Source organism: Myodes glareolus, chromosome 11 (assembly GCF_982192425.1).
Source record: "Myodes glareolus chromosome 11, mMyoGla1.1, whole genome shotgun sequence".
NCBI lineage: Eukaryota > Metazoa > Chordata > Mammalia > Rodentia > Cricetidae > Myodes > Myodes glareolus.
The window spans coordinates 67,658,636-67,674,528 of NC_142036.1; the positions used below are offsets into that span (position 1 = coordinate 67,658,636).

The following is a 15,893-nucleotide window of genomic DNA, read 5'->3' on the forward strand; positions in this document are numbered from 1 at the left end:
CTGCCAACAAGCTCGCATCTTTAACACCCACATCTGGGAAGGTACCTGTTTAGTTACTGAATGAAATTAATACCAAGATACCCTGCAGTACATTCGTATCTCGGCAGATGAACTGCGCCAATGTCCTAAAAGTTACTTTTAACCCGATTTTTCCAAGCAAGAGAAACCTCCTAAGCAGAAGAAGTGCAAGCTGTAGAATCTTGTCCAAAAAATGAATTATTCTAAAATAAGCCATACAATCATGGGGGCACACACACGGATGCATATCCTGCAAGTCTATTCATAGCATGAAACTGAAAATCAAATCGGTCTAGAAATGCTTAGCAGTTGATCTCTGTTCTGTAATTCTATAAATGAATAGCGGGAATTTGCTAAAAATTAAATAGCATTTGTATTTCTCGTACCAACACCTATTGACCTACACGTGAAACATGCTTCGGCACACAATGTAAACTTCACAGAGAGCCATTGTTACATTCATTAGAGTAGAATTCTCCATTTCCTTTTAAGTTACAAGATAATTTGGGGCTGAGATTGCTGAGCACACAGGTAAGCCAACAATAACAGTACAATTTCATTTCACAGTGGTTTTTTTTTTCTTTCATCACATAAAGTTCATTTTAAGTGTCTCTGCAAAAAAACACTTCACATTAGACTTGTGTCTAGGTGACTTCCCTCAGAGCCATGCGGTACAGGTACATTCCAGCCTCTCGTTGTCCTATGCTTGCATGTGTGTTGTTTGACTGGGATACAAATAGGCAAGTGGCTTGTTTTGTCCGTGTTTTGAGTCCTCTGCTGTAGAAAGAAAGTATCCTTTGTGAGATGCTGAAGCCTTCACCGCACACACACAATTTGGGGGCAAGTCCAGGTCCAAGAGCCCGAGTGACCCACCACCAAATACAGAAAAATACACTGCCAGAAAGTCACCTTTGCTAAAAAGAAAAAAAAAATAGAGGGCAATAGAGGTGGTGATGTTGGAGGAGGAGCAGCCCGTACAGTGAAGACACAGTGCACCATCCACAGTCCATATTTACAAGCTAATAGAAATATAAACACTATTGTATTAGGAACCAAGTCAAAACACCAACGAAAGGAGGAAAGTTTCCGATATTGCTTGGGATCTATACATACTTTTCAACAAAATACGTCATCTCTTAAAAACAAGCAAAGGATCACACGAGTCAGTTATTGATTGGTTTCCTAATGGTGAATTAAGGATTATCTGGTCACATTATTTGATTAAAGGGTATCACATAGCTTATTTTTTTCTACGTCTGTTTTCCTTTATTGATTTTGCAAAATCTCAACAATTGCACGTTTCAAAAGTTCAGGTTGATTTAGAATAAATATACATGTGTGGTTTTACCAAAGACAGGTAGGTCTGTAAAGTCCCATAAGCCCTTTGAGGGGTACAGGTTTCTTCACTTTGCTAACGCAATGGGCGGGCAACAAAAATGTCTCATTCGATCTTTAGAGTTGCTTTTTTTTTTTTTTAATCCTAAAGTCACGCCAGGTTTCCTGCAAAAAAGAAAGAAGTTACGACAGGAAATATCTAAGTGTCATCAGCACAGAGCTTATGAATCCATAAAGCCAGCTCTTGAGGCAGGCGGGCTGGACCACTGGAGGGGTGGGGTGTGAAGAGGGGGTGGATTTGCTGAGAGAGGAGACCAAAGTGAAGCGGCTGGAAATAGAAGTTCCCATCAGAGTGCAGAAGCCGCCACCGAGTGGCTACCTTCTCTGGCTGCCTGCATTCCCTTGAAAGCCAGCGATGCGGGAATGTCACAGTTGTGGGGGGACAGAGGAGTGCTGCCGGCATGTTGCCACCCATGTCCAGCCACATAACCTGAAGGAGCAGCACTGTAGGTCATGTAAGGTGACACTTGAGCTGGAGTAGGGTAAGGAGCCATGCTGGATGCTGATACAAAACTGCTCACAGCTGGGAGGCCATTTGGTGCCTGGGAGGAAAGACAGAAGAAACGGAAGGCAATCACATTACAGTACTCAACATCTCTCCAGTCCTCAGACACAGACTCGAAACTCGGACTGAGTTCACAATATCCCGGTTCTACTTCTGGGCTGTCTTTTTTTCCCTAGACTTCCTTTTAACCTTTCTTTGACCTAAAAGTATCCAGTCTGGCTCCTTAAACAAACACAGGGCTGAAAAGCAAGATACTGTTCTTTCTACAAACTTTTTTTGAGGAAGCTACAGCCAGAAAATTCACAGTTCTTACTTTTGTGATTTGAAAGTCTACGAAGGCGAGGCAGGGTGAGAAAGAGTCAACCCTGATTAGGCAGCTCTCCACGGCCTTTGTCAACCTTCCTGGCACTTGGGTTTCGTTCAGTTCCTTTGTTAAAGCTCTGTGACAGGCCTGTTTCATAAAGCTTTCATTTCCAGGACTGAAGGGCACAAGGTGCGGGCTGCTGTGTTAGAAACTCAAAATGAGCAAACCCTCGGTTAAATAAAACATGGGCCGTATTTTAAGATGCCATGTTGAAAATGCCACTTGGACAAAGAACACGTAAAATTGGGACTTTTCTAGTAAGGGTTTTTGATGTTGGTTTTCTTATTGTTGTTTTGGTTTGGAGTTTGTGTATTTTCTTAATGAAGTTTGGGAATATATTTTTCACAGTTTTATCAGAAAAGAAATTTTCTCCACAAATATGAATGAGTATATGTAGTTTTGAAATTAAAAATTTTGCATTTGCAAAGTTTGGGTTTTTATTTGTTTGTTTGTTTTTAAAGCCACATGGATAAATCCCTTTAAATGAATTTAATGTGAAATCTTTGTTTTCAAACAAAATGGAACGGCTCTGGCAGGCAAGCTTGTCTAGAAACCAGTGCTTTCTTGGCATCTAATAAATCATTGTTGGTATCGTTACTATTAACAACACCCAAAACACCCTGATTTCTAATCCCTCTCTGGCATGAGTACTCCCCACCCTTCAAGTGGTTCATTTTCTCCTCTCAGTTTCTACTCTGTAAAGATAGAGACTAAATCTTGTTTCCTGGAAATGACATGACTGAACTAATGTGTCAACATGTTTCCTAGTGAAAAAGTAATGTAAATACTGGAACTGCATTAGAAAACATGATTGAGTCCCTAGAGCTCAGTAAATCAGACACATATTAGATGCTTTGTCCAATTAAGTTAGGACAAAAATGGTGCTTTCTTATGTGTACTCAGATTGAGCCCAAAACTTTGTATATACCAAGTATGCCATCCACCAATAAACTGTATCCCTTCTCATTCAGTTCCAAAAATTGTTTTCTGAATCAACTCATTTGGTCATCATTTTTACTTCCACATCTATGAGAATATAACACACACACACACAGAGACACACACACGTATATACATGTATATTGTAGAATATATATAGAGATGTGCATTAGCATTACCCACAGACTTCTGACAAAACCTCATCTTAAATATTTGGTCTATTAGAACACATATCTTACATTCTTCTTTTTATTGTTGTGTATTCTTTTTAAAATGGAAGAGAAGAGAAAGGATCCTTGAGTACCTCCTATGTCCTAGGCACCTAGAAATATCCAAATATTTTAGAAACTTGTAAGGGTTAATAAACAATAGCTCAGGTGGGTGGTGGTAGTACATGCCTTGAATCCCAGCACTCAGGAGGCAGAGGCAGGTAGATCTCTCTGAGTTCAAGGCCAGCCTGGTCTACAGATCAGGTTCCAGGACAGCCAGGATTACAGAGAGAAATTCTGTCTCTAAAAACAAAAACAAAAAAACAATAGCTCATTTATAAGCTGTTCAACTTATCACAATTACAATACATATACATATATATATTCAATTGAAATTTGAATGCTTTGTTTTGAGTTTGGGGATATTTTGTTTGCTTGGGTTTTTTGTTTGTTTATTTTTGTTTTTTATTTGTTTGGGTTTTTTTTTTTGAGACAGGGTTGCACTATGTATCTCTGATTGTTCTGGAACTCACTATGTAGACCAGTTTTGCCTTAAGCCCACAGTGATTCTCCTGCCTCCCAAATACTAGGATTAAATGTGTGTACCACTATGCCCAGCTTTTGTTTTTGTTTTTAAACAGGGTCTCACCATGTATCCAGGCTGGCCTCAAACTCATGTTCTTCTTACCTTAGCCTTCCAACCAGATAGCACAGGTATATGCCATAATACCCAGATGAAATTAAAATGTATTTCAAAGGGCTCCCCAAATGATGGCCTTTTAAGAAAACTCAGAACAATTAACAAAGATATAACTTCATACTGTTTTTTAATAAAACTAAAATTCTATCTTTTTATTTGTTTGTTTGTTTGTTTGGAAGGAGTGGTTTAGAAACAGGGTTTAGCTCTGGCTGACCTAGAGTCACTTTGTAGACTAGGCTGACCATGAACTCACAGAGATTTGCCTGCCTCCGTCTCCTGTACACCTCCTGGTCTATCTTCTTTTTATGCACAAGGCTCTTTAGAAAGTTGAATAATGGGCATGCATTTAAAGCCCATCACTCCTTCCTGATGCTGCAGGCAGGTCTTCTGCAGTCTACCATGTGGTTTTCCTAGACAGTCACAAGGCGGTGTAATGTAACCTCAAACCACAGCTCTAGCAGAAGATTCTTTCGTCTCCTAGAACTCAACTCTCTTCATTAGGTTTTTTTTTTTCTCTTCTGAAAAAAAAAAACTTTATGTCCCCTTTTTAAGAATAATTAATTAATTATGTCTCAAAAGAACTTGTTTTAGAACTCTTGGGTAATGGAAATCTATGCAGACATCAAGTTGCAGGGGAAGATGGGGCATAGCCTAGCATTCCAGAGATTATTGCTTTTATTTATTATTTTATTTTATACTTTTATTTCCCCCAAGATGCACTAAAAATTAGTTTGGAATGTAATAATTCCAGGAGAATTTTTAAAGTACCCAATGTCAAAAGACTTAATATGCATGGTAAAATAATGATCCATCTGGGAGAAAATATCTGTTGTTGAATTCTGTTTTCCATCTCTGATAAACTTTTCCTACCTGTCCTTTCGGCGGGATGCTGGTGGCAGAATTTACTATCTACAACCTCATTTTTGATGCGGTACAAGCTGTTCTGTTGTGTCTGAAATCTCCTGACATGGGCCCACTTATTACCCCACCCTACAGAAAGACTGGCTCAGACTCTCACCTTAGATAACGCTCCCTTTGTGGGGAGGCAAAACATTGGCCTTTAAGCGTACTTTTGTGTGCTGTATTTACTCCATAACTACAGTCATTCAAATATAACATAGCCTATTAAATTTTCCATGTCTACCCAACTTCTCATACCTAAAATACCAAGCTTGCCTAGTTATCATCTGTGGTAATACTGAATATTTCAAGGTTCTCAAAACACCATGGTTTTTACCAGTTGTCAGTTTAGTAGTGCAATCCTCTCTGTGTTGTAGAAAAACCCGAGAGGAAGCAATAAGATGAGAGAGGTAGCTTCATCTGGTACAAAGAGAGGCACCTGGTCACCTAAAGGGGTGAAATTCTCAGCCTTAGAATACTAACTCTTCGACGGCTTTTCCTCATGTCTATGACTTGAGCAGGACAAGAACAGAGTTTTTGTCTTTGTTTCATTCTGCTGTTGGGAGTTCAAAATTTCAAAATTGGACGGGGCGGGGGGCGGGAATAAGCTAGGAAAATGCCCCTGCCCCCAGCCTCCTTCACTGTTCATTCATTCCAGTGACTCAATAAATATCCATTTTCTCACTATTCATTTTGAAACATAACATTAGTAAAAGTAATAAATCTCTACTGGACAAAGTGATCACTATTTATGAAGAACTCACTGAAAGGGTAAAATTTTCCACAGCAAAGGAAAGCAGCCACAGGTAGCACTGGGTTGTTTATGCTTTCCAGTAAAGGAGCAAATTTCAACACCCCAAATCTGCTCAATGTTCTCAGTGAAGGGCATGTAATTAATATGAAAAGCTCGTTAGGCTGAGTAGAGACTAGCAAATGTACACCATAAATATAGTAGGAGCAAACATGCTAAATTACAGTTTAATTGGATTGTAAATATGATTTATAAATCAACCAACATACGGAATCTCAAGGGAAAAGTAAACAAATTTTCCAAATGAAACCCTGCAATAGGAATGTAATAGAAATCCCATTTCTGAAAATTACTTTGCCTAAATATTTCATAAATAAGACTCCAGCCCTTCAACCCCCTTCTCACACAGATCTTCCAAGAAAGCAATAAGAATTTCCGCTGGACAGGAACGCTGTACCTGTCTTCCTCACAACCAGCTACCTTCTACTTCATTTTGGAAATGAGATTTACTGATACGAAGTAAAACAGACAAATTGCACACCCAGGAGAGTTAGTTTCCTTTGTTGAGTTGTCTCAGGTAAAATGACAGCTTTTATCTCATGAACACTAGAAGAGATCTTCTAGAGGAATACTGATGTTGTAATAGAGTTTGAGTCAGGTGGTCACATGGCTCTGTTGGCAGGCTGTTGGAGAACAAGGACCTGCCCTAACCATCTTGTATCCTCACAAAATGGGACAGATCAGGGCCATTTCATAAACAACTTACTGAAGACTTGTGAACACAAAGGTACGATTCTCTTATTTTAAGAACAAAACAAAGCTAATCCCCACACCCATCCTTTATTACAGAACAAGTATTTACTTCAAGTAAGTCAAATGAATAAAGTTGTTGGCAAAAGTAAATAAAAGTTCCAACAAGCCATTTCACTATTTGATTTATGGTTGTTCCTTGTATTCCTCCCACTCTAAGAAAATGGAAATGCATTAGTATCCAAACACTTGTGACCATGAAAAAAAAAAGAGAAAAGAAGAAGAAAGTTGGTATGACAACTGTCTGGAAATTAGAAGTTAAAGACTATTTTTTTAAAATTCTGGAAATGGTCTACTCAACAGTTTCTTTCTTAAAGAAAATGCAAATAACAGTCTAACTGTCCACGATCTGTCTCTCTGTCAGCCACTCCTCCAATCCACTTGGCCTTTTCTTTCTAATAACACGAGTTCACCCTGGCTTTATGATAAAACATATTTGGCCATACAAACAATAGTGCTTCATATATAATTTACAATATCAGTTTCATGGACAAAAAGCAATTTCGCATCTGAAAATAAGCAGGTATTTTTGAGAAATTATGCCTCTGAGATTATCTCTCTAACTACTGTTCTTCCTTTCTTTATTATGGAATGACCTAGTAAAACAAACCAGGCCAGGAACATGGCTCAACACTCATCCCAGTTACCCTATTTTAGTCACCCTATTGCAGGTCCAAATGTCTCTAGGTAATGAGAAGCTAGTATGGTATTTAATCATTTCTAAATTTTATGTTTCTAAAATGTTATCAAAACTGATATAGCCTTACACTGATTTAATTTGTTTTTTTGTACCCGATTGGCATCCGACAATATTTATATAGATTTGTCAGGTACAATGTGATGCTTCAGTACATGTATACATTGTACAATGATAAAATCATTTAGCATGTCAATCACCTCAGATAACATAAGATAATAAAAAAAATCCAGTATCCTTTCATCCAGGAATCTGGATTTTATAGTCTTTTAAATTACCTTGTGATGCTATTTCACAGGACACATTTTACAGATATATATAAAATTATTATTAAGTTTGTTTAAAATACTATTGGTTGAAAGTTAATCAAATTAGACCATGTATGTCAAAAATACAATGGATTTCAAAGACTACTGAAATTTGCTTAAAATTTCACTCTCTATAAAATTATAAATTAATTTAACAAAAGTTAGCACTTTATTTACTGTGAAGAAAATTCAGGGCAACTTCATTTCTGTCTTTATGAAAATACCATATTCAGAAAAATGGGTTCAGTGTTTTTTAATTTAGTTGCCTTTTAATTACGAAACAAAGTTTTTAAAATACTTCACTAGAAAATTATATACAAGATGATTCCAACATATCATCACTTAAAATGATGCACAAATAAATACTTTATGATAATTTTAGATTAAGCTGCATCTTTAAATTCATCTGTCTTCACAAATCATTTAATTCTGAGCATTTTTAGTGCAAGTATTTGTAGATTAGTCTCTATTTCTGACATATCAATGGCTAATGAGTGTTATATTAAATTTACTGGCTCCATTAACATACTCAGCCTCAAAATGAAGATACTGGGAACCAAGAGCAGGGGAGCAGTTTGTTCTGCGGAAATATGCCTATTTGGAGAAAACTTTTCAAAAACAGTGCATTTATTTATGAATTGTGTAAATAAAATCAATTATTAATTTACCAAATCCCATGTAAAATGACAGATAAAGCCAACACCTCTATTTATCTATTGCATTTTTTCACTTGATCACATTAAGTCGAGATTTTGTTCCTTCAACATAAGAAAATCAAATAGAAAGAGCAAGAAAACATTGTTTCCCTTCACAAGTAGATGACAGTAAGGATTTCCTGACCAAAATAGATGAAAAATGTAGTTGAAAAATTTAAGATAAAAACACTTCTACCCTAGTCAACAAAGACTTCTGAATGGAATTCTGATATGAATTACAGTACAATGTTAATGTGTAAGATGAATCTGGATAGTCTAAGCTAATTTTGAAACATGAAGTTTGAGCTAAAGCTAGAAACTTCAGCTCATGGTAAGCAATAGCATCGGTGCTCAGTTGGCTGCTTGTCCCAGGGTCATTTCGCAGGTGTAATCCTGCACACATGCTCTGAGCTCTGAGTCTGAATTCCCCTTTCCCATCACCCCCAGCACCCCAAAAGGAAACTAGCTGTAAAGAATAGTGCAGTACTTAATTACAACTTCAAATGCCCAAATGAATTACAGCCAATTCTTGTTTTCAGTTTTGCTTTGTCAAGAACTTTCAAGTTTTGTTGGCTAGGAGGGCAACTGGAGCCTGAGTTATCCTTTTTATCAGAATATGCTGACAGTACTTTGCAGACAGAGCGGAATTTGTAAAATTAAAATTAACTTTTGAATATTGCAAGAGAAATACACACATACACAATTCCTACTCATATTAATTTTTAGGAGCTTCTGTGTAATTTACATCAAGAAATCAATGTCTAAGGTGAACTGTGCCTCCTTACTTACCCTATCTTCCACCTTCATCATAATTGAGTATCCGCTGCTTTATGCTGTGCTTAGAAACTCTTTCTGAGTCATGATTGTAGATCATTTGAATTACCTGCCTACACGGCACTATGGGATAACATTTCAATTAAGAGCTCTTCAAATAGAAATTTGACAGAAATATCCTTTTATTTGGGGTTCTGTTCTCTTAAGTACTACAACATTTAAAACAGCATTTATCTGGCCACCTTTTCCTTAAATTCTTTGTTTTTATAGAACATAATTTAGTAATTTAAAATTCTTTGTAAAAAGAGTTTTAGGGAAACAGCAAATTACCTGAAATGCTATTTATTTGAAATAAACTGTCAGTTTAGTTTTAAAGCATATTATAAATTAGTCATTTCTAAACACGCTTCACTGACAGACACATCATTCAAGGGAGGGGGAAATGAAAGGGGCTCTGGAGGGTTCTGGGTGAGGAAACTGCTTTTTTGGTAAAGGGTGTTCATTGACTGCATGTGGGAGCTGGAGCTTAGTTTGAACCCTAGACTTCACAGTGTGATTCCAAAGAGCAATGAGCAGGGGAAGGCAGTGAGCTCCTGTTAAATGCTTGCTATGTTACTGTTCTTGTTGCTTTGTGTATTCGAACTATTGTTTGTCACAAATACTTGGTGGACTGTTTCTTACTAGGGATTTTCTAAACAATGCATATGAATGTCACTTGTTTTTAAAAGTCATTCTCTAATTGCCATTTATAACCACAGAGACTAAAGAATGTTTTCTAAGAGCCAAATCTGTTGACTCTGCTGACTCTTTTGACTTTGGGATTATTATTTCCTTATTTTGAAAATGAAGAAACCGAGGCTCTAAATGGGTCAACAGCTTGCTCAAGAAGCAGCGGTACCAAGCACCAGGCTTCTAACCACTGCTTACCACCGTGGCCTCTGTGTGATCTCATTGTTCCAAGCAGGTCTTTGCGAAAGAAAATGTTGAATTTGCTGATGCTACCTCATGGGCATTTTCTACAGTGGAAGCAGACTGATAAAAGCGCCTTTCTTTCCTTGCTGTTTTTAGTTCTATTTGCCAGAGAGTAACTAGCTACTAATGCATTCTGACACTTGAGAGGGACTAGGAAATAGAAATGTACTTTGTTAGAGAAAATGATAGTTAAGATGTCCCCCAACGGATAAGAATAATACGTTCTAATAAATAGTTATAACTGGTTTTAACGAGAAATAACGTTTTAAGCCTTTAAGATAAGACAAAGTACTCTGTCGCTTTGGAGGTGGGGTCTACCCCGTAAATGCCTCAAACTGCCTTAAGTCCGCCTATGAGTTTTGAATTCTTCATGCTAGCACACTGACAAATTTGGACTCACACAAAAGTTTGGCGCTGCTTACTTCTTCTCAAGGCGGAGTGGAGGCGGGGGGCAGAAAAAGAAACACTAGTGTTTTAAATTTTCCTTCAGAGAGTAGAGGGAGGGCCAGGGGCAGGGAAAGGAAAATTAAACGGTCCACAGCCAGTCCGTATAATTTGAGGTTTTCTCACTAACCTCCCTTGGGAAATTATGATGTGACCTTTAATCGGGAAATGGTAACTTTATTACGTTTATCTGGTTGCCCCTCTTCCATTATCGCCGGACAAGGCAGGGGAACTGTCTTGCACAGGGCCGGCAGCCTCCTACAAGTCCTGCGACTTCGGCTTGCCGGTGTTCCGGCCGCATCCCGCTAGCGGGGCGCTGCTCTGAACCCCAATGCCCGGCCTTGGGTTAACTGTGACTGCTGGGTGTGATGAAAGGATTAGGGGGTCACTCGTGCAGCGGGACGCCAGGCTTTTACTCAGCCTTCCGCCCGGACTTAGTCAACCCGAGATCCATCTCCTGGCACCAGTGGGTCTCCAGCCCGGGTTTTTTCTCCCCGGTCGAGGTTCAGAAAGACTCTGCGACCCCCTCCAACTCCCAGTTCCCCGCACCAGGAGGCCCGCCTGGCCAAGCCCTCTCCTCCTCACCTGCCCGTACTTGGCCTCCTGCTCCAAGGCTCCCTTCTCCAGTCCATTCACTGCGTGAGGGGCCGCGGCCGGGAAGTTGTTGCGGCCCAGGCTGCTCCACTCCTCCACCTTGGGGCTGTGGTAGGGGGAGCTGTCGCTCACTCCTGGGAAGGTGGAAGAGAGTTGTCTGTCAGGCTGGCCTCAACCCGTGCGCCCCCTCCTGAGACAAGACCCGAATCCCTAACCACAAAGCTCTGGGGCTGAGACCTTGGGTCAGCTCCCCTGCTCTAGGCCTCCTACCAGCGCTGGGCCCAAGCATAGACACCTCGCTTTTCAGCTTAGGGCCCGGAGAAGTTTTAATGACCTGGAAGTAGGCCTCTGAATTAAGTTTCACTTACGCCTGACAGAATTTTGTTTTGTTTAAAACCAGCGTTAGATTTCCTTTCTCCCTTCTTGATCTCTCAGGGAAAGGATTGAAAGAGAATTTTTCCAAATGGAAGAAAGAACCCAAACTTGTGAAGTTGGGTATTTGTTCGTCACCTCTGTCCTTACTGAAGGAGAGTGGCAAAGACCTGACTGACGCTCCTTGTGGTGGTGGTGGTGGTGGAGGTGGTGGTGGTGGTGGTGCGGCGACAGATGAGGGAAAGAGGTTTAAGTGTGTCTTGCTCAGAGACAGCCTGAAAAATGCACACTGCACTGTGGAGATCTGATAGTTATGTCAATAAGACAGAACAAAAGAGCTGCAAAGTCCTTTGCAAACAAATAACTGAACGATGCCCACAATGCACATGCAAAACACACACGCACAGATTTCCACATCGTGGGCGTATACGGGACTTCCCGACAATCTCTGTCTGCTAAATGAGTAAGTTTATATGCGTACATTTAAAATTAAGTCTGGAAGCACCGTGAGTGTCAATGGTCAACTATAAGGAAGGTTTTTTTTTAAGTATTAGAAAGAGAAAATGAAATAAATCATTAAGAGAATGAAAGCAGAACTCACTGTCAGGAAAAGGGCTAAAGCCATGTGCCTGTCTTTCTGCTCTAAAAGGACATATAAACAAAAATAGAGATAGTAAGGTGATCGCCAGAATATCTTCAGTCATGCATATTGAAGAAAAGACATTTGTTTCTTGGCCCTGTGTATAGAAATTTGACGGTGTTGTTTAAACTTGATTTTAGACACTTCTATCTGATACAAGTTCTTCAAAGTGTGGTCATTTGGAGAAAAGCACACATTTATCAGAAACTGGTTGTTTAAAAGTGACATCATAAATAGACAGCAATATCTACAAGAAACCATCACTCCCTTCTATTATCCTATACTTTCCTACCTGACATTGGGTCTGACTGCAGGACTCCCCAGAGAAGAATCTGCCTAGTTTCACTAGGCCTCCCCCTCCAAAGAAAAAGGTCGTATTCCCATTCTTTGCAGCAGGAAGCCATGGCTGGTTCAGGCCTGTTGGCCTTTGCCTTCCCAGACAAAAGGCAGTCGGTGGGCACAAGCCTGAAGTTATCTTAAGAAACTGAGATCCCCCTGTGAGCCCCCATTTCTGCTGATCACACACGTTCCCACGAACAGGGGCTTCCTTTAAATGTCAGTGAGGTCAGTTTATCCTATAAATCAAGGGCAACGTCTCCAACTAAGGTTCCAGCCAGTTCCAAATAACTCTGGTCAATTCCCAGTCAGAAAATAAGAAGAGGAGAAACCATGCACTGCTTTCGTTACTTTAAAAAGTGATTGTGCCAATGTGGTGGAAACTCAGAAAGCAAGAAATGATTACAGGAAATATTTTCCTCTTTCCTTAATTTTTCCTCTGCCTGTCTTAAACCTTACAGTGAAAAATTAGGCATTAAAATGAGCGAATAAAACATTTTAAGTTTCTTTTTCTCCCTACACCAAGAACGAAGCTAATGTCTTTTACATTTTATTTTTAGCAGCACAATAAAAGAAAACAAACCCAAGACTCCCGGCGAAGCTGGGTCTTAGGGTGCAGAGTGCCGGGGGATCTTTCGGAGCAGGCAGAAAAGCACTCAGGACAGCGCAAGACTCAGGCTGAAAACCTGCGCAAGAAGGGGTCCGACCGCCACTAGCATTTCCTAGGACCCAAGGACTGTAAGGTAAACGGGAGCCTGGCAGGGAGGGACACCCAGAGACAGCTGCAGCAGAAAGGACAACAGCAAACCGTCAAGCAACTGTCACTGTATCTGCAGGGTGGAAAGGAGAGGAGAGAGAGAGGGAGAGAGAGAGAGAGAGAGAGAGAGAGAGAGAGAGAGAGAGAGAGAGAGAGAGAGAACCTGGACCTCGGTTTCCGAGGAAAATGAAGCATAAGAATGAAACCAATTAGGTGACATTTGAACTTCCTGCCTGAGCAAATTTGGTCTGATTGCCAGAATCCGAGAATAATAATACAATTTCCAAAGCGAGCGGGTCTCTTAGCTGCTCCATCTGATCGGCAAGCAAGTTACCGGCAGTAGCATCTGCAGCCCGCAGGCCCTAGCCAGCTAGGGCCTCCCCCACTGCTTCCCAAGTAGGCCGGCTGCGCTCTCCAAGCAGACTAGCCGGGCTGAGGCCGCGAGTGTGCGAGAGGCGGGGGAGGGTGGAAAATGCGAACCATGTGTTGGGGATGGGGGGGATGTTATGGGTCTGGTAGTTTGAGATGAGGCTGCAGACTGTGTGTGTGGCAAGGAAACGAAGGGGCAAGAGTTTCAAGTTAATGAGATCAGGACACCCCCTGGGAAGACTCCTTAGGTTTCCAAAAGAAAAACCCACAGGTGGTGGGATAGACACTCGCTAAAGGCCGAGGTTCTGGGGTTCCCGACAGCATGCAGGAACCCACTCTGCTCAGCAGCCTGCCTCTGAGCCCCTTACCTTGGTCGGTGATAGAGCGGATGCCCAGGATGTCGGTGACAGAGTGAGAGGAGGGCCAGGTGCGCGGCATGGCCACTGAACCGGGGATGGCCGGCACCCCGGGTGGTGTAGGCACCTTAGCAGCGGCCGCTGCGATGGGACTGGGGTACGAGTAGATGTGGTTGTAGGGTAGCGCGGGCTGAGGCGCAGGCTGGTGCTGCTTGTACGAGTCGTAATGAGCCTGCTGGGCCAAGTTGCCGATCTTGTTGCGCAGAATCCGGCTGATGGAACTCACCGAGGGCACGTTGTACTTGTCGCACACGCCGTCCGCCAGCAGGCGGTCCCGGATCTCCCAAGCGAAGATGCCCGGGTCCCTCTGCTTGTAAGTCCGGATGTGTTTCACCACAGTGGGAGTGGTGACCCGGGGTTTGCTGCCCCCGATGGCTCCGGGCAAAATCGAGCCCGTCTCGTTGTAGCGCGCCAGGATCTTGCTGACGCAGCCGTGCGAGACCCGTAGCTGGCGGCTGATGTCACAAGGTCGGATGCCCAGTTGGGCTAATTCCACGATGCGAAGCCGAATGGCGTTGGGCAGCGGCCTTCCGTTCACGAACACTCCTCCCAACTGGTTCACCTCTCCGAAGGCTGGCTCTGCAAAAGGAGCATAGAGCGCGCAACAACGCGCACCCGCTGCTTGGGACAGCCGCCTGCCACTCGGCGTCCACGAGCGTCCGGGGACAGGGCTATAACACCCTCCTGATTGGAATAGTGCTGCCCCGAAACCAGACGGTCCCTGCCTGGGACAAACGGCCCTAAATAAGCTGCGGCCGGACCTTCTTCCTGCTTGGAACATTCCAGCTATAAACACGTAGAGAGAGCTGGGGCAGCTGGGGACACCCAAAACTCTCCGAAGCAGGCGGGGAGATCGGTACTGATGCGCCAGCACGCCCCTCCTTGCCTGCTTGGCACCAAAAACGCTCAGCCCCTGTTTTCCTCCACCGCTTTACCCGCTTCCCCCAGCGCGGTTAGACAGAATCCAGGGAAAGTTAAGAGGTTGTTTTGTTTTTGTCCTGTTTTGTTTGCATGTGTAAACACGTGTGCAACAAAACTTGGGTTGACACTGGAGCTCGGTACTCGCCCCTGTCACGGCCCTCTTCTCTTAAGATCAGAAAATGGCATCAACTGCCACCCAGTAGCGGGAGTTCCCCCTGCTCCCCCGTTGCCTCTGACCCTTGGCGTGTTCGTACAGCTCTCAGGGACGCGGTCTGAGTCAATAAAGCGTGGTCGCGCGGTCGCGCGCCCCAGCTCCCTCCCTCTCGCCCTCGCCTGCTCGATCCCTCCCTCCTCGGTTCTGACAGCGTCCCCCGCCGCCACTCACCCATTGCTCCGAGCAGTACACCAACCCGGCCCCAGTTCCGCACTCCCAGAAAGAAACTTTTCTCTCGCTCTCACTAGGCCGACCTGTCGCTGCTCCAAACCGCGGGTGCCTCGGCTTCTTCCCAGGAGGAGGCGACGAGAGTGCCAAAGGAAAGAGTAAAAGGAAGTCTGTGCCGGGCAGAAAGAGGCTTGAGTTCTGCATTTCAATCTAAGCAGCAACGTGGGCTGGGCTGAGCAGGGCCGGGCGGCTCAGTCTATCACTCACTTGTGACACACCCCAAAAGAGGCGGGCCCGCGGGCAATCTGCGTTGTAATTGGTGCAGATCGGTGAGTGACAGCTCAGTCCGGGGAAACTCCTTCCGCTGTCTATTTCAGGCCCGCTCCGCACCTGGGTGACTAAATACAATGAATATGAGTGTTTGACATCTTCCCCCAGGGGCGCCACAAACAGAAGGCAAAATCAAGCTGGTAAAAACGCTGAATAAGCGAATGGAAGCTTTGGTCTCAGTTTGAGTGACTTTAAGCGGGTAGGGGCCGAGGACACCTCTTGGGGAAGAGATGGACTTCTCAGAATTGAAATTGGAGGATAGGACTCTACGGTAGCAAGCGGGCACGACAGTTAA

At 42.7% G+C, this 15,893-nt stretch overlaps 1 protein-coding gene across 1 annotated transcript; it reads right to left on the reverse strand.

Moving 5' to 3' along the window:
* Positions 1-570: 570 nt before the first annotated feature.
* On the reverse strand, positions 571-15,495 carry Pax9 (paired box 9). The gene is made up of 4 exons (XM_048415946.3): positions 15,272-15,495; positions 13,918-14,544; positions 11,067-11,209; positions 571-1,955 (listed from the first exon to the last, which is right to left on the reverse strand). Exons 1-4 carry the CDS (start codon positions 15,273-15,275, stop codon positions 1,701-1,703), a joined length of 1,029 nt encoding a protein of 342 aa, XP_048271903.2. The 5' UTR covers positions 15,276-15,495; the 3' UTR covers positions 571-1,700.
* Between the last annotated feature and the right edge of the window lie 398 nt (positions 15,496-15,893).

Coding starts and splice junctions, on each gene's coding strand:
- Pax9 (XM_048415946.3), bottom strand. Junction 11,210..13,917: donor CCGCTCTATCACCGACCAAG/GTAAGGGGCTCA, acceptor CCACCTTCCCAG/GAGTGAGCGACAGCTCCCCC. Junction 1,956..11,066: donor AGGAGGCCAAGTACGGGCAG/GTGAGGAGGAGA, acceptor CTTTCCTCCCAG/GCACCAAATGGCCTCCCAGC.